Below are 18786 nucleotides of genomic sequence, written 5' to 3'. Positions count from 1 at the left end.
TATTGTGCACACAGTATCAGCAAATCATTTTCTAAGGAGGAATTAACCAGAAGAAGTAAGTTTTATTATCATCAGCTGTCTCTATTGTAGCTAACTGACACACCCAAATGTCACAGTGTTAGGATGTATTCACTATAAAGAAAAAGTAAGATTGGGGTTATAATCAAGAATCGGGGCCAGGCATGGTGGTTCATGCGTGTAATCCCAGCACTTTGGGAGGCCAAGATTGGCAGATCACTTGAAGTCAGGAGTTCAAGACCAGCCTGGCCAACATGGTGAAACCCTGTCTCTACTAAAAATACAAAAACATTAGCTAGGTGTGGTGGTGGGTGCTTGTAATCCCAGCTACTCAGAAAGCCGAGGCAGGAGAATTGCTTGAACCCAGTAGGTGGGGGTTGCAGTGAGCTGAGTGGTTGCAGTCCACTGCACTCCAGCCTGGGTGACAGAGTGAGACCCTGTCTCAGAAACAAAAAAAGAATCGGGCACACAGTGGTCCAGTTCCCATAGTCATAAGCAGCAATGAAGAAAATGAAGGCTGAGCAATCAGACTAGAGGTATAGCACAGTTATGAGGCATGCTGGGTAGAATGAAGACAGCTCTTGGCCATACCTCCTCTTTATTTATCTTGAATGAAAAGGTAAAGGTTTGTCTTAATCCAATGGTGGACAAGTAAGACCAAGTGTCATAACACCCTTGAGCATCTCAATGAGCTTGTGAGGAAGCATGGGTAAATGTATTCATAGTGCTTGAAATGACTACATCCCACATGACTACATATGCAATATGTATTCATTTGTGGTAGATGCTGTTGCATCTTTACAGAATAGAGGCTCACTAAGCATGAACACCTCTTAATCAGTTCTGGGTTTCTATATGGATACCACTTGATCAAATATTCTTGGAGTTGATGTTGAGATATAGGCCACTTGGTCTGGAGAAGGCATGCCAGAGCAGTTAGGATTTCTGGAAGATATTGGGAATGAAAGGTAGGCAGAGTCTGTGCTGGCTAGAACAATGAAGGGAACAGAACTAGAATTGCCACATATGCTTGTTCTCCAGGTGGCCTGCACTTCTTCTTAAGTGTGTCAGTTCAGACTAGGTTCTCCATCAGAAGGAAAATATGCCAGAGAAGATATAAGCTATTTCAAAGGTAGTGATAGCAGTTGGGTTTGGTTTAACTTATTTTGACAGTGTTACTGGAGGCCTTTACAGTGATTCTTGGTGGGGAGCATAATTTGACTTCTTGAACCCTCAGAAAGAACCCTGGGTTCCACAGGGAAAATTAAAAAGTTGGAAAAGCGATGATCATATAATTTATTCTTTAAATGAGATTCTTTAAAAGTGAGGGAGAGAATTATTAATAACTAAGCCAGAAGAATAGGCATATACTAGAACTGTGATGGGCAAACCACGATGTTTGCTAACTTGTAATATCTTGAGTGACCCCATCAGGTTGAAGGTTTTGGTCTTTCTAAGGAAGTTCAGGATTTTTACCTGAAGTAGCCTTGATTTCAAGAAGTCTTCCCCAGAGCCATTCAGAATGGAAATCAGTACAGAGCATTTGAAAGAAACTTAGCTTTGTCAGACAAACCCAGAAATGTTGTTAGTATCCAAGATGTAGCTGATGAATCTTCATGAACTGTGAACTTCAAAATCTATCGTTCTTTGAAATCCTATTTTAAGAATAGGCATTATGTCAGCAGAAGTAGTTAAAACTGGATAATAAATTCAGTTGATTCAGTTCCATTTTCTTCCGAGTACTCCTACTAAATATTAATGTCCTTGATAATCCATGTCTTAAGAATGTAGCACTGAATAGGATTAGTTAATGGGGAGCGGAAATAAGTGCAAAATAATGAGTTAAGCTTAGCAAAACAAAGATTATGTCGTATGGATAAGAGTTTATCATTTAGGAAATTAAAGGGGGAAGGTGGTCCCAGGACTGTTACATGATAATGAGTTTCAACGTAAGAAAGAACATTTGTATATATCTTATGTATATAATATATTTCCATATATTGTAGGAAAATCAAGATTTACTTCTCCATTGTCACAGAAAAATATGTAACTAATTTATGATAACAATTATATGCTCATTTTAGATATTGAGAAGAGGCCAGATAATTATCATAATTGTTAATGTTCATTTGGTGAACCCTTCCTTTAAATGAGATACTATAGATACTGTTCTAATTGCTAGAGATAAAATGATGTGATATGGTGGAAAGAGCACAGGTTTGGAGATGGGTCAAATATGAGTCTTATTTCTGGTTTCATTACTTCTTTGGGTTGTACATGTTTGGGCACGTCACTTAGCCAGCTGATCCTCAGTTTCTTAATCTGTGAAATGGGAATAATAATATCCACCTTGTAGTCATGTTGAGAGAACAAGAAAATATATGCATACGCACAGTGCTTATGATTTTCCAAACCATCCTTGCCTTGAGAGTGTCACAGTCTACGTAAGGAGAATCAGCCAAGTGTTAGATGAGTGACGTAGAAGTTCAGAGGAGGGTGGTTTACTGTGAGTCTCGGGCTGTCTGAAAAGGCCTCATCTAAGGAGGGTAGACTTGAGCTGAGTCTCAAAGGAAAGCTGGAACATATCTGGGGAGAGACTTGGGACATTCATTAAAGGCAGGAAGAATGAAGGTAGCAAAAGCAAGAAAGTACATGGTGTGTTTTCAAAGGGTTTTTGTAAGGAACGAATTGGGGGTCATGTTATAGAAGTAGTTTGGGACCGTGTTGCAATGAGGGCCTTTTAATGACAGGCTCCAAAGTTTGGACTAGCAATGGGAAGACTACTGAAGACTTGAACTGAGAGAAGGTAGTGACATTTATGGCGTAAAATGAGAGTTTTAGAACTGGAAAAGATGTTAGAAGTTACATAATGCTAGTACTTTCCATTACAGAGAATTAAAGGGATCTGTTAAAGATGTCAAGAATGAATTTTTGGATTAGAAATGGAAGGCAAGAAGATGCATTAGGTCATCACCACACCAGTCTGTGTCTAAAGTGGAGAGGGCTGGGCTGGGATTGGGGAGAGGGGAACGGCAAGCAAGAATGATGTCAAGATTGTAATCCTAGGAGGAGAGAGAAGGGGAGTGCCAACAGAAGTGGCAGATTACCATGGGAAAACTGTTTTAAAGAGAAGAGTTTAGTTTCAGCTGTGGAATTTAAGAAGCTGTCTGGGGGAGGTAGAGGCTCTAATAGAGCAGTGAAGCCCTTCCCATGCACTGGCAAAGGCCCCTCCTCTCTCCGGGAAGGTCACTTTTACAGAATGCCTCTTTCTGCCAGGTTGACATGGGACAGACAGCTAAATCAACTGAATCAGTGCTGCTTACTAGGGTGAGATCTGTGCAGGCAACTCACCCTTGCATCTGAGAGCAACTAAAGAAGAGAGTCAGATGTCAGACAAGAGACATAGACTGGGGAATTATCTGCAAAGAGAAGATAATAGAAACCAATGGAATAGATGCAAGCTCTGCAGCAGTGGGTGGGAGGGGTGGGAGAACTGACCTTGATACTCTACATTTAGGAGGCAGGAAAAGAAAATGATGCCAATAAGTAAGACAAAGAAAGAAAACCAGGGATTGTAGTGGATCGTTTCTACCCACTAGCTTACTCTCTCTAGCCCCATTCAGCAATTAGGTACCCAATGCTGATGTAGTCATCGAGATTGAGGGCTGACTTAGTGGACAGGCAGGCAATGAAGGAGTCTAGGTCGTAAGAGGAGGTCATGCTAACATTGCTAACTCTGAATAAAGATTCAGGAGAGAGTGAAGAGAAGCCAGAGGTGGGGGATAGACTGGAGAAGGTAAATGAGAATGCGTAGACTGCAATCTGGAATGAGGGTGAGGGGCTATCATGGTGGGAATCAGGGAGAGGTATAGGTGAAAATGAGTGAGGCTGTCCTTAGACACACAAGGAGTGCAGAGTGGATTAGCTCTTGGGAACTGTCCAGAATTGCTGCCCAAGAAGAAGGGTAGAAAATAATTCTGGAGTAAGTTACTGAGTTCTAGCTGTTCTTTTTCACTGCCAGCTGAACTATCATTTTCTCAAAGTGCAAAGGCCAAATTAGTACTATACCATTAGTCTGGAACAATCCCAACAGTTGAGGTTGGAATGATAGTAGTTCTTTCAAGTCATTAGGACTCTAACATTCTCATATGAATCATTCACATCAGTATTTTGTCTTAGTAATTCTTAATTCCATTTGGTTCTCTCCCTGCCACCCTAGTTCTCCCCACCTCCTACAGTTAATATAAACTCAGAGAACACATGGCATATTTAGCTTAAATCAGAAAGCATAAAAAAAAAAAATAGAACTTCTGGCAAGGTGTGGTGGCTCTTGCCTGTAATCCAAGCACTTTGGGAGGCTGAGGCCAGAGGATCATTTGAGGCCAGGAGTTTGAGACCAACCTGGGCAACACAGCAGGACCCCATTTCTACCAAAAGTAACAAATTAGTCAGGTGTAGAGACACACACTTGTAGTCCCAGCTCCCCAGCTATTTGGAGGCTGAGGCAAGAGGATCTCTTGAGCCCAGTTCAAGGCTGCAGCTAGCCATGATTGCACCATTTCACTGCACTCCAGCCTGGGTGACAGATCAAGACCCTGCCTCAAAAAAAAAAAAAAAAAGACAAGAAAAGAAAAGAAAATAGACCTTCTACACACATACACACACACACACACACACACACACGTGTAAATAACATTGAAGTGAATTTTCTCCTGCACTTTTGTGCCCTCCTGGTAAATAATTAAGGGATAATGTAGGAGGTTACTCTCTGGCTTTATTAACCTGCCAAATTTATTCCTTTAGCTGGAATCCTTTTCAACTGATTATTAATGTTTTAAATGATTGCATTGTTAGCTGAGATTTGTGTTACATGGTTTTTTTTCATGTGCTGTCTGTACTTGATCTATAAAATGGGACTGTGGTAGTAACCTCCTGTGAAAGCATAATGTACAATTTTTTTCTGTTTGTAAAGGAAATTTAATTTATGAGCCAATTAGGGAGCAGATTGATACATAACTTCTGTTTTTCTACTATAGAAACTGCAACGTCCTTAAAATCTAGAGTGCTGCAAGGAAAAAGAAATGGGGACAGGAGTTAGGGTCGTGAGAAATTAGCTAATAAAAATGTATGATTTTGTAATATGTTTAAAAATAATAATGTATTAATGGTCATGACAACATGGATCAATCATTTAAAGCTCTTTAACTTCTCTGCATCTTTCCACTCACGCCTCACTCCACCCCCTCCCATACCATGCCTGGGTTGTTCCCACGGACCTTTCTTTCCTCCCCTTGTGCCCAGTCCCTCTTTCATGCCACTTCCTTGCAGAAGACGCACCAGAGCGCCCTGCAGGTACAGCAGAAAGCCGAGGTGCTGCTCCAGGCCGGCCACTACGATGCCGATGCCATCCGGGAATGTGCTGAGAAGGTGGCCCTCCACTGGCAGCAGCTCATGCTGAAGATGGAAGACCGGCTAAAACTGGTCAATGCCTCTGTGGCCTTTTACAAAACTTCTGAACAGGTGAGGGAAAGGGCTGTGGGGCTTGTGGGGCTGAGGTTGACAGAGGGCTATTTTCTGCCTTGTAATATAAATGTCCAGTCCTTAGGTCAGCGAGAAGCCAGTCCTCTCAGTACTAACATACGAAGAATGGTTTCTGGAAACACCACAGTTGGCTTCCTTATCATCCTTTCCATTTGAGCACTGGACCTTGTGATTTGTTTTTCATAAATTTCTCAAACTCATTAGATCTAAAGGGAGATGTTGAAATAGAAATTGGGTGTATACTGAATTCTCGATTTTGACAGTATATTAGTTAGCTGTTACCACCATAGTGCTGTGTAACAAAACACCCAGAACTCAGTGTTATAAAACAGTAAGCATTTATTTTTTTTGCTTATTATCTAGGGTTCAGTTGATCTTGGCTGAGCTTGGTAGAACTAGGCTTTGAGCTACAGATTGGGTCTAGATCCATTACCATGTCTCTTGTCCTTCTTGACCTGAAGCCATCTCAGGCACACTTACAGTTAAAGGCAGGAATGAAAGAATCCAAAATCTACCATACAAGTGCATTTCAAGTTTTTGCTTGTGTCATATTCTCTATCCTCTGATTGGCCAAAACAAGTCACATGGCCAAGCCAACATCAGTGAGGCAGCAATACCTCCTATGAAGGTTAGGAGAGGAGAATGAATAGTTGCTGAACAATAATTAAATCTATCACAGTTAGGCATTATGCACTGCTTGAAAAACACATGGTTCTTTCATTCCTGGGGCCCTCAGTCTATTGGAGGAAACACAGCTCTCTGTCATTGGGGAACTAGGAACATACCTGGTAAGATGGTGCTGCTGTGGGAGAAAAGGCAGGAGCTGAACAGCAGGGCCATAAAGATGCAGCCTGTTTCCCTTCAGTCTGTACAGCAATATGCATAGGGCTACAAGGATTGTTTCAATGACTTGGATGCTGTTAGGGAATTCTTTTTATGAAACAGAGGTTTTAAACGGGAGTAATTTTATTCAGTGTACAATGATTTCCTCCTCTGAATTCTCTGAATAAATCAGAATCATTCTCCTTGGGTGACTTACAGGGACCATCGGAAAGTCTGCCTTGGAGCAAATATAACATGTGTATCAGAGGTCCCTGTAGCCAGCGTTAGAGTTTCCATCCCTTCTCCCAGTACTTTCTATTGTTTCAGAGGGATGACTCCTTTGATGGCCACAGAAGAGGGGAACTGCAGACTAAGATGATAAAGAGCTTCCTGAGTTGATCTATAGATTGAACCTAATTTTGGTCAAATCCCAGCAAGTTTTTTTTTTTTGTAGAAATTGATACATTGATTCTAAGATTTATATGGAAATAAAATGCAAATGCAAATAATACAAATGCAAAGAAATTAGAACAGCCAAAATTATTTTGAAAAGGAAGAACAAAGTTGGACAAGTCACACTGACTGATTTAAGGACTTATTCTAAAGCAGCAGGGATCAAGACAATGGTAGTTGGTGTAAGAATAAACACAATGAGACAGAATAATGGTTATAGAAATAGATCCACATATATACAGTCAGTTGATTTTTGACAAAACAATGAATGAAGGAAAATATTTTCAACAAAGGATGCTGGGCAACTGAATATCCATATGGAAACAAATGAGGCTTAATTTCTGTCTATTATTATACACACATTTTAATTTGAGATGGATCAAGATGGTAAAGGGCACTGGAGTGAGTTAGGAAATTTTACCCTGAAGTGACCCTGCTGATGGTTACTTTACCCCTCTGGATTTCTTTTTCCTCACATGTTAAATTAAAGTATTTATACCTAATAAGCTCTTCATTTCTTCTAACTCCCAAATTGTTTGGTCCTACGTTCAATCCTATCATGGGACAGATCTCAAGTACTCTTTTTATTAAAATTTTGCATGTCTATAAGCTATTTTATCTCAAAACATGAGCCTGCCTGCACATCTCAGGCCTTACAGAAAGAAAGGTGTGGTGCTGGAGATGGGACTAGAGAAGTCACCTCAAGTTCAGTGACAGATCTTCTTCTGACATGAGAAGCATGTCTGGCTATGAGGGTGTTCTTTCTGGGACAGCTTTTAGCACGTCTTTTAGCTCAGTTCATAACACAGTGAATGCTCATCCAAAGGTATCTTTCATCTGGCCAGGCACGGTGGCTCACTCCTATCTATAATCCCAGCACTTTGAGAGGCCAAGGCAGGTAGATCACTTGAGGTCAGGAGTTTGAGACCAGCTTGACCAACATGGTGAAACCCCATCTCTACTGAGAATACAAAAATTAGCTGGATGTGGTATTAGTTGCCTGTAATCCCAGCTACTCAGGCTGAGACAGGAGAATCACTTGAACCTGGGAGGCGGAGGTTTCCTTGAGCCAAGATCGGGCCACTTGCACTCTATCTAGCCTGGGTGACAAAGCTAGACTCCATCTCAAAAAAAGAAAAAACAAGACATCAAAGACATCTTTCATCAAAAGATTTTCTCAGAGAAGGCCAAGGATAGTCCTAGCTGTTCTTCTCTGCTGCCATATCCAAACAAGTAATCAAAGTCTATTGAAGGAAATCCAATATCCATGGTCCATGGGGTATTGGTTCCAGGACCCCTCACAGATACCAAACTCTTCAGATGTTCAAGTTTCTGATATAAAATGGCATAGTACTTGTGTATAACCTATATACATACTCCCAGGTACTTTAAATCATCTGTAGATTACTTATAATACTTAAATATTATAAGATACTTATATTAATTAGGCTTATAATGCTTAAGTATTATAAATAATGCTATATATAAATGGTTGTTATACTGTATTTTTTTTTTAATTTATTTTTTTTGAGACAGAGTCTCACTCCATTGCCCAGGCTGGAGTGCGATGGTGCGATCCTGGCTCACTACAACCTCTGCCTCCCAGGTTCAAGTGATTCTCCTGCCTCAGCCTCCAGAGTAGCTGGGACTACAGGTGCCACCTGCCACCACACCCAGCTAATTTTTGTATTTTTAGTAGAGACAGAGTTTCACCATGTTGGCCAGGATGGTCTCAATCTCTTGACCTCATGGTCTGCCCGCCTTGGCCTCCCAAAGTGCTGAAATTACAGGTGTGAGCCACTGCGCCCAGCCATTTGTGTTATTTTTTATTGTTGTACTTTTTAACTGACTATTTTCAATCCATAGTTGGTTGAATTATGGATGTAGAACCCACAGCTGAGGAGGGATGGCTATGTAGGAATATGAGTTTCAATTTTCTGCATCCTCCCATAGGTCCTGATACTAAACTGCCTTGGGTTTTACGCCATGGGACCCAGTCTGAATTTCCCTCCAAACCCCCTTCAAAATGCTTTTGCTGTCTTCTGAGTTCATTTGTAAGGTCACTTAGCATGACCTCTCAGCATCTTTAGAACTAAAAATTCTTAATTGTCTTTTAGGTTAACCCAAATTTATTATCCTTCCGCAGGAAATGTGTATTTTATAATGGAGGTCCTGGAGATGTTATGTCTTATGGTTGGATTTTTTGAGACATTTTTCCCCAGGGAAGGAAAGAGATGACATTCACTTGTGACCCATAAACCATACAACATAGGCAACTTCCTCTTTTGCCTCTGCTTGAGGCTACTATGGGACAAGTACAGTTGGTTGGACAAGTCAAGTATCTTCTCCAAACCTCATTTCTTGTTCTACCTAATTTATAGTTATTGTGAGTTTATAACAATATAATACATAAAAACACTGAAACTCCAAAGATAGTAGACTGTCTTACTTTCTTAATCTACCCACTATTCCTAGGTAATGTCATCAACCTTCATAAAAAGATGATTCTGGGCCGGGCACGGTGGCTCTTGCCTGTAATCCCAGCACTTTGGGAGGCCGAGGTGGGCGGATCACGAGGTCAAGTGATCGAGACCATCTGGCCAACATGGTGAAACCCCGTCTCTACTAATAACACAAAAATTAGCTGGGCGTGGTGGCGCACGCCTGTAGTCCCAGCTACTTGGGAGGCTGAGATAGGAGAATTGCTTGAACCCGGGAGGTGGAAGTTGCAGTAAGCCGAGATTGTGCCACTGCACTCCAGCCTGGCAACAGAGTGAGACTGTCTCAAAAAAAAAAAAAAAAAGATTCTGAAATCCATATCTCCAGTCATGATATCTCCCAGGTTTCAGACACAGGACTGTCATTGCCTCCTGGGCTTCTCTTAGATGTCTCAGAGGCACTAAACTTCAAATGAAAAATGTCACATGTGTAGGGTTCTATAGGATGAAGGTCCTCAGAGAATACTGCCTAATTAATTTACTGAGTCTTTTCTTCCATGATCCACTAGGTGTGTAGTGTCCTGGAGAGCTTAGAGCAAGAATACCGAAGAGATGAGGACTGGTGTGGTGGACGAGATAAGCTGGGACCAGCAGCAGAGATCGACCATGTCATTCCACTCATCAGCAAACATTTGGAACAAAAGGAGGCTTTTCTTAAGGTCAGAGCACATTGTCATGCAAGAGCTCAGACTCCTGGCCTTGGCCTTCTTCCATCCTTTCTCTCTCTCTCTCTCACTCACACACTCAAACACACACACACACAAACACACAGAGCTTCAAACATGCTTCCTATCCCCCCCTTTTTTTCTGACTCTTCTCTAAAGGGGGAAGGGAGTATAGTGAAGATGTTGCCTGTTTAATGTGAAAGGGTGAAAGGTTATTCTTCCAACATTTATTTCTCTCTTAGCACTTTTTGTATAGTTAGGCAATCACTTTTTGTGTAGTTAGGCAATAATTGGGATATCTGCTGCAATCTAGATATCCCAATATCCCATGGATATTGTTAACTGAGAAAAAGGCATGCTTCATTCAGTTGTGTTTTGCTAATTAAATTATTTTTATAGTAATATTGAAAAGATATAAGCTTAAATATAAAACACGATTAAAATATTTTATAAATGGAAGATACAAAATTTAGGGTAAGAATTAAAGAAATGAATTTGGCTGCCCTATTTATTTATCAATCTAGCAATTACCAATACACATAACACTATTCATTCTTCTGTATTAAGAGAAAAATGCCTTATTCTGGGTATTCTTCTAGAGCCCTGCCTTCCAAGGGAGGAAGCACAGGCCTGCTCTGCACAGACTGTCAGCTGGTGTGGGAAGTCCTTGTGAGCCCCAGCCTTTGATCTTCTCCTCTGATTGCCTCCTCTCTTCTGTGTTCAAGCTCATTCAAAGGCTCCATTTGCTGTCAGATTTCTTGCTTTCATGTTCTGCTTCCTTTCAGGTTTCTGGGAATAGAAGAGATCATTTTTATACCCTGACATGTTGCCACTGATTTTATCCCATTCTGTAATTAACTGCCTTTCTTTTATTAGGGATTTTCTCTACTTGACCATGACTTTGAGCTTAATTTTTATTATTTTTTTAAGCTGGCCTCTCCCTGCCCTCCTACCAACTATCCAGTATCTGCACCTGTACTGGTCAGAACCTTTAGTAATCAGCTCTTATTAATAAGACTAAATAGAAATTCTTATGTGCAGGGCTTATGATGATTTTTGAAAGTTTTTTTCTATTAAAAAGCAAAGTTTAAAATGAAACAATTTAAGTAGAGCATATAAAAGTCTCAAATAGCCGGGCGCGGTGGCTCATGCCTGTAATCCCAGCACTTTGGGAGGCCGAGGTGGGTGGATCACGAGGTCAAGAGATCAAGACCATCCTGGTCAACATGGTGAAACCCTATCTCTACTAATAATACAAAAAATTAGCTGGGCATGGTGGTGCGTGCCTGTAATCCCAGCTACTTAGGAGGCTGAGGCAGGAGAATTGCCTGAACCCAGGAGGCGGAGGTTGCGGTGAGCCAAGATCGCACCATTGCACTCCAGCCTGGGTAACAAGAGTGAAACTCCGTCTCAAAAAAAAAAAAAAAAAGTCTCAAATAGAAGTAAAAAGTATTTCTTCATAAAATTAAAAGAAAATGTTTCTTTTGAAGAAAGAATAAGAAAATCCTCTGGTCCGATGTTTTCCATATGTCCCTAAAACCATAGTGAGAAGCTCCCTATCACTGTGGGAATTATATGCCCAACCAACAGATAGAATATGAGCTATTTGTATTCATGAGTTGATCTATTTGAAAACCCTTAGGCTAAGACCACCATTAAGCTGTTGTATCCAGGAGCCTCTGTGGTCATGGACTCACTAGCAGGCGTCTGTGTACCAGATATCCCCAGATGCCTTTGTTGCTGGTTTTTTAATATAACCAGAAAATTGTAAAATTTTATAATTATGTTTCTATTAATTGTATAATAATTTTTAATTATATAATTTGTAGGATCAGAGGGAAAATATAAGGTTCTAAAATTTAACACTTCAGGGTATGTAGAAGAAAAATATAAAATAAAATTTCACAGTTTTATCTAGAGATAATTTAGTCCTGAAAGCTATAGATTAAAAATTAGTATGCTAGTATTTATTACTTTACAAACAGAAAACAAAATGCTGCTTTGTAGAGAAATCCAGAAAATACTAGGCTTGAGAGGAACAAGAGATACTGTCAGTCATCCTAGATCCTACATCTGAGTTGCTTTCTGACTTCTGCCCTTTCTGGGCTTCAGTCTTGTCCATCAGTACAACAAGGAGAATGTGACCAGCCCTCTCTCTGTCCCCCACAGCCAATATGAATCATAAATGGAGTAGCTGATATAACAGCTGTTAATTCTTTAGGCAGACTGGCATTTCTCAACAATAGGATGCTTATTAGTGATATTTAGATGAGGGGGACTTGATGGGCAAATAAGTTTGAAAAATGTTGGTGCTTTCTGTTTAGTTTTGGAATGTAGGGTTAATAGATATGTTTAACAAATTTACTTGCTCAAGTCTAAGTCACACTGATTTTAAAGTAGGTTTATGTTTCCTGACTTACACCAGTGGTCGTGTAAGAGGCATTCTGGTGTCTGAGGAAAAGTAGGGTAAGAGTAAGTGTTAGTAATGCTTGGTCAACATCGAGACAAGGGATGGCTGATTTCTTTTATCTGAGATGGAACAGGCAGAGACGCAAGGAGTAATTCTTCACTTGACAAAAGGAAAGCTTAGAAGGGTTAGCTCCATAAATTGGAATTATAGTCTCCATGAAGCAGTGGTGACTTTCAGAGCTCTGCTCCTTCCAGATTCCTTCAGAGTTCTTGAGCCTCCCAAAAAGTAGAAGGAGAGGCTGGGTGCCATGATTCACACCCATAATCCTAGCACTTTGGGAGGCCAAGGTGGGCAGATTGCTTGAGCCCAGTAGTTCAAAATCAGCCTGGGCAACATCGTGAGACCTGGACTTTACAAAAAATGTACAGAGTTAGCCAGGTGTGATGGTGGGTGCCTGTAGTCCCAGTTACTCAGGAGGCTGAGAAAGGAGAACTCCTTAACCCTGGGAGGTCAAGGCTACAGTGAGCTATGATCAGGCTACTGCACTGCAGCCTGGGCAAAAGAATGAGACTCTGTTTCAAAAAAACAAAACAAAAAAAAAAAAAAAAAAAAGGAAAAGAAAATGTCAAAGGAGAGTATGCCTTCTCTAGTGTCTTGGATTCCATACATCTGCCACCTGCTGGGACAGGGGCCTTACAGCTTTGTCTTTCTCAGGCCTGTACCCTGGCTCGGCGGAACGCTGAGGTGTTTCTCAAGTACATCCACAGGAACAACGTCAGCATGCCCAGTGTCGCCAGCCACACTCGGGGACCCGAGCAACAAGTGAAAGGTCAGTGAGAGACCTGCCCAGCCGCCAGTCACTGCAGCAACAGCCCCTCCCTGAAATCTTCCATGTACCCAGTTTTCACACAATCTCAAACTTCCTGATGCTTCTCCTTGGAGAAGAAAGCGTGTGATGTGGGATGGTGTGGGCAGTAGTGATTCATGGTTAATTTTTAAACATGCAACAAGATCTGGAATGCAAAAACAAGGATAAAATTTCCCCAAGCATTTTCCTTTGTCTTAGAGTCTGGGCAGCACTGCCTAGTGGAATTTTCTGAAATAATGGAAATTGCCTGTATCTACGCTATACAAAACAGCACCTATAGAGCACTTGAAATGTGGCTAGTGCAACTGAGGAACCAAATTTTAACTTTCATTTAATATTAACTAATTTAATGTAAATTACTGAATGTAGCTCATGGTTAATAAATTGAACAGCACAAGACTAGGGTATCTTATAGCCTAGGAACAGAATGTAGACTGAGAATCCTAAAACCAAATGCTAACCCCGGATTTGTCACAGATTGATTAAACCTTTTAAAACTTAATTTCTTATTTAAAATGAGGGGAGCATCTAACTCTTGCTACTCCAATTGTAGTTCTCAGACCAGCCACATTGACATCTCTGGGAGAGTATAAGAAACATAGACTCTCAGGCCACACCCAAACCTACTAAGTCAGAACTGAATTTTGGCATTTTGGGAGGTTGAGATGGGAGGATTGCTTGAGGTCAGGAGTTCAAGACCAGCCTGGGTATCATAGTGAGACCCCGTCTCTACAAAAAATTTAAAAAATAGCCTAGTATGGTGGCATGCCCATAGCTGTAGTTACTCTGGAGGCTGAGATGGAAGGATCATTTGAGCCCAGGAGTTGGAGGCTGCAGTGAGCTGTGTTTGCACCAGTATACTCCAGCCTGGGCAATATGAGACCCTGTCTCAAAAAAAAAAAAGAACAGCAACGACAAAAAAGAACAAAGATGCTGCATTTTGGTAAGAACTGCCCAATTTTACCAACCAGGTGATTTGTGTGTTCATAAAATTTAGATAAGTGCTGTTCTACATAATCTTTAATAATCTCTCTGAATTCTAGAAAGTCTCTGATAATAAATACGTGACTTTAAACAATTGCTTGTTATCTGACCACGTGAAACTTAAATCATTATCTGTGAAATTATTCTGACCATGCAGAAATTAGTCTTTGAGTGGGTAAAGAGTTTAGCAAATGTCATCTTGCCAAGGCAGAGAAATAAAACTCTGGAGCGTGAGGCTAGAGAGGGAGCCCAAGCCGACTTGGAGTGAGGAGTGGTATGGGCTTGGAGACACCATGGACAGAGTAGGGTATGTGGTCTGCTTAAGAAGCTCTTCCCTCTTTGCTCAGGTAGCTCAAGAGTTGGAGAGAACAGAGGCCATTGGAAAGAATTAAATCTAGAATCAAAGTTCCCTACAGAGAGGAAGGAGCAGAGTTCCTCTTCCAAATGTGATATTCTATTTGTGGTCGGAGACCTGTGGGGAGCTGGTATTATGTCACTTCTCCTTCTAGCACATTTGAAAGCATATGTTCTGGCTTCCAAATCCAGACAGGAGCTTGGGTGAGGCCAGCTGCCTACTGAGAGACCACATATCCCACCTACACCTCTGCAGGCTGAAGAATAACAGGCACCCAGAGACAGTGGGAAATGCCTACATCTTCTTGGAGGCAAGACGAGGTTGTTGCCCATGTGAAAGCTTTCAAGAAGAGAGAGGAAAAAGAATCCTGAAATGAGGATTTCTGCCTGATCTAGGTTGATTCCCTTAGCCACACCACAGAGGGAGCTTCAGGGAGCAAACCTCTGGCAAGGGAATATAAAGACTAGAGAAAATGGGTTTCCACTCCTTCCTTGCCCAGTTGAAGCTTCCACCTGAGCAGGGACCTATACTACCTTTATATCAGTTCCCTTTTCACTTACTACTTAGACTCAAAGCCAGTGCCACATATTTTTGGCTTCTTTATACTGCTGGTTGTTATATATAGCTACATAACAACCCCAAAATTCAATGATATCCAGCTTTAAGCATATATTGTTCAAGTGGCTGCGCATTGGCCGGGGAGCAGCATCTTAGCTGGGCTCAGCAGTGCAGTTGTGCTTCAGGCTGTAAGTCTAGCTAGCTTGGCTCCTTCACTCCAGGTAAGGTCTTGTTTGCTCCACATGTATTTATTTTGGGACCTGGGTGGAAGGGGCAGCAGTTCCAGGAGGAGTTCCTATAGTGGTGATGCAAGGTACAAAGTCTAGTCTACAAGTATGTTTCAGGGCCCTGCTTGTGTTTTATCTGTTAACAGCTCATTTGCCAAAGCAAGTTATGTGGCCAAGCCAGAGATCAACTGGGGAGTGAGAAACCGTACTTGCCTCTTTGGGAAGGAATGAAAAAGTGACATGATAAAGGCATAGATACAGGAAAAGGTGAATAATTGGACCCACAAAAGACTAGGCACAGTGGCTCACACCTGTAGTCCTAGCACTTTGAGAGACCAAGACAAGAGGATCACTTGAGCTCAGGAGTTTGAGACCAGCCTGGGCAACATAGTGCAACCCCCATCTCTACAGAAAAATGTATACAAATTGGCCGGGTGCGGTGGCATGCGCCAATAGTCTCAGCTAGTTAGGTGGCTGAGGTGGAAGGATTACTTGAGCCCGGGAGGTTGAGGCTGCAGGGAGCTATGACTGCACCACTGCACTCCATCTTGGGTGACAGAGCCAGATCCTGTCTCTTAAAAAAAAAAAGGGCATTCAGCCTAAAAGACGAAAAACAGATTCTATCCTCAGAAAGGCAAACTTGGCCAGGGAGGTAGGGATGAAGGGATATGAAAAGTATATAAAATCAACAAAAGCTCCATCTTCATAAAGCACAGAAACTTTATAATCCCAGTAATGTGGGAGACCAAGGTGACTAATAACTCAGGCTCTGAAGTCAGGTCTGACCTGAATCTGAACTCTTCCCTTTCCTATCTGAACGACCCTGAGCTAGTTACCTTCCCTGAGCTTTCTCAAAAGCTTTCTCTAAATCTCAGTTTTCTCATCTGTATAATGGGGATAATAATGGTGCATGCATTGTGGGGTATTATAAAAATGAGTGTCTTCCACATACTGAGTTTGTGATAAATATTATTCATATGCTTATTATGGTTTATTTTGTTACCATCTAATATGGCTAGCAGGAAGCAGGAGGAAGATATAATAAAATTAATTTGATTGCTTCCAGCATAGAACATACTATTTAAAACACTTAAGACATCTACCCATGTACGCAGCTACTCTTGAAACAAAAGAAAATGTAGAGAGGGAAATAGCATGGGCTGAATACCTAACCCTGGCCCACTTGCAGTGCTGTATGCCTTGCATATACTGTCTCATTTAACATCACTTTTAGCTTTTCTTCTGATCAGATCCAAAACAACACGGGCCCAGAAAAAACATGAAGATATAATTCCAACACAGCTTCCCTATGCCCACTATTTAGAAGTGTTTAAATTGAGGCTGTGCTGTTAAAAGTGCTGTGTGCACAACCTCTTGGGCAGGTCCAAGAACATGGTTCATGATGTGGGTTGTCAAGCCAATGACACTGGCCCTCATTCCACTGTAAGTCTTCTGCCTCTCTTCCAGTGAGTCCTTAAGAATGACTAAGATTTCTGTCAAGGTCCACCCATGCTCATTGTACTCTGGGGGCCAGTTGAATAAATTGCTATTTTAGGAACTGACCCTTCTTCAGATTTCTTAGAACTGAGGACTGATTTTGCTATCAAGAGAATCGGGGTCATTTGTAAGTCACTGCTGTCATATTCTTCCCACCTTACTTGAAGGAACCCTCATCACTTGGCTCTCCCCCTAGTCTATTCGATCTTGCTCCGTTCTAAGACATCATTTCTATATCCAGCTTTTGCTTCCTTTCTTCTGATGCTGTATTAGTCTCATGGGGAGGAGGCTTGAAGTACAGTCATGGTCACCTGGCACCTGGGCCATGGGGCTGAAGAGGTTGTTTGGATTTGCTCAGTGCCTCTTGTGACCATGATGCATCTCCTCTGCCCACAGCCATCCTGAGTGAGCTCCTGCAGAGGGAGAATCGTGTGCTGCATTTCTGGACCTTGAAGAAGCGTCGGTTAGACCAGTGCCAGCAATACGTGGTGTTCGAGCGCAGCGCTAAGCAGGTGGTCCAAAGCTTTCCCTGGCTCTACCTCAGTTCTTTAGAGCATACAGAGGCCCATCACCAAGGCTTAGTCCAGAAAAGGGCCACAGCAGCAGGCATATTGGGGATAGGAGGGAGAAAGTAAAGAGGAAAAGAAAGTAGGTTGTCACTTGTCAGCAATTCAGCATTTACCAAGCTTTCTGTTTTGAGTTTGGTACCAGGAGATGTGAAGAAATGCTAGATCACCCACTATGCCCCTAATTCGTGGATGATATAAGGCCTAGCCTAGAAGAGTCCCCAGTCTACTGGAGGAGACCCTCTCTTTGTGGGATGTTCCAAATCAGGGGAGGGTTCAATCATAAAAAAAAAAACCTCCCATATTACATACCAATCAAATTGTGTCAGTGTTTCCTGGGTCCATTAAGTTGTCCCAACAATAACCTTCATTATAGTATGGCATGTTTTCCTACTGACAGCTGCCTTTCCGGGAACTGGATGGGTTGTTTCCTCCCATAGGCACTGGACTGGATCCAAGAAACAGGTGAATTTTACCTCTCAACACATACCTCCGCTGGAGAGACCACAGAGGAGACTCAGGAACTGCTGAAAGAATATGGGGAATTCAGGGTGCCTGCCAAGGTAGGAAACATCCCAAACCTTTTCCCAAATCCACCCAGAACTCTTCATTCTGGCCAGTTTCACATTTTGGAAGCAAAGACAGCTTCTGTAAGCAAAAATGCTCAGTCACAGTGGGGATGGAGGAAGCATGTAAATGTCCTAAAGGATTGTCTGCTTAGAAACCTGAATACCCAAAGAAATGCCACTGCTGGGTAGAGCAGCTGTATGCAGAAAGTCAACTGCTGTACACTGTGCTTCCAAATATTCATCTTCATCCTCCAGGTTCTGGAATTTGCCATATTCTTTCAGACCAAATCAGGGAAAAGGATGTATTTACATAAAAATGTTGCATGTGCATGTGAACACTGCACATATCCACATATTCTTGCAATTTGAGTGGCTTGGGAAGTCCACCTTATTGGAAGGGCCAGTAACGATGGGTACCCCAAACAGGTGAATTTCTTATTTTCTGAGCTATTTCCATCTGGCCTCACACCTCCTCATGAGCTAGTATGTACATCCTTACATGTTTTGCTCTCCAGGGACCTGCTCATGAGCTGGATGTACATACCAATTCTTACCAAGATTGTGGGGAAGGCTGTAATAGAAGGAAACCTGGTTTTCATGTTTTCACAGCCAGGATTTGATCTGAGGATACTTGGATTTGAATGAAAATCTGATCTGTCTCAAATTCCTCTGCCATGTCCTCATCTCCCACACAGGGCTCCTTGCCACATAGGAGCCTTTTTTGGCATCTCTTCTTTGGCAGACACTCTATATCT

The 18786-nt window shown here is 41.8% G+C and overlaps 1 protein-coding gene across 44 annotated transcripts in view; it reads left to right on the top strand.

Moving 5' to 3' along the window:
• Positions 1-18786, top strand: part of KALRN (kalirin RhoGEF kinase) — a 659576-nt gene that overhangs the window by 358829 nt on the left and 281961 nt on the right. For 36 of the 44 annotated variants that reach the window (XM_078351912.1, XM_078351911.1, XM_078351910.1 and 33 more), the window contains 5 exons: positions 5320-5538; positions 9842-9991; positions 13122-13236; positions 17293-17408; positions 17903-18025. In XM_078351912.1, the coding sequence (XP_078208038.1) occupies positions 5320-5538; positions 9842-9991; positions 13122-13236; positions 17293-17408; positions 17903-18025 (723 nt within the window). The remainder of the gene's footprint in view (positions 1-5319; positions 5539-9841; positions 9992-13121; positions 13237-17292; positions 17409-17902; positions 18026-18786) is intronic. The other 8 variants (XM_035274786.3, XM_035274781.3, XM_035274778.3 and 5 more) reach the window with 1 other exon arrangement.

This window comes from Callithrix jacchus, chromosome 15, assembly GCF_049354715.1.
Source record: "Callithrix jacchus isolate 240 chromosome 15, calJac240_pri, whole genome shotgun sequence".
Taxonomy (NCBI): Eukaryota; Metazoa; Chordata; class Mammalia; order Primates; family Cebidae; genus Callithrix; species Callithrix jacchus.
Note: the sequence above shows the minus strand (reverse complement) of the source record. Positions and strands in the feature narration are given on the sequence as shown.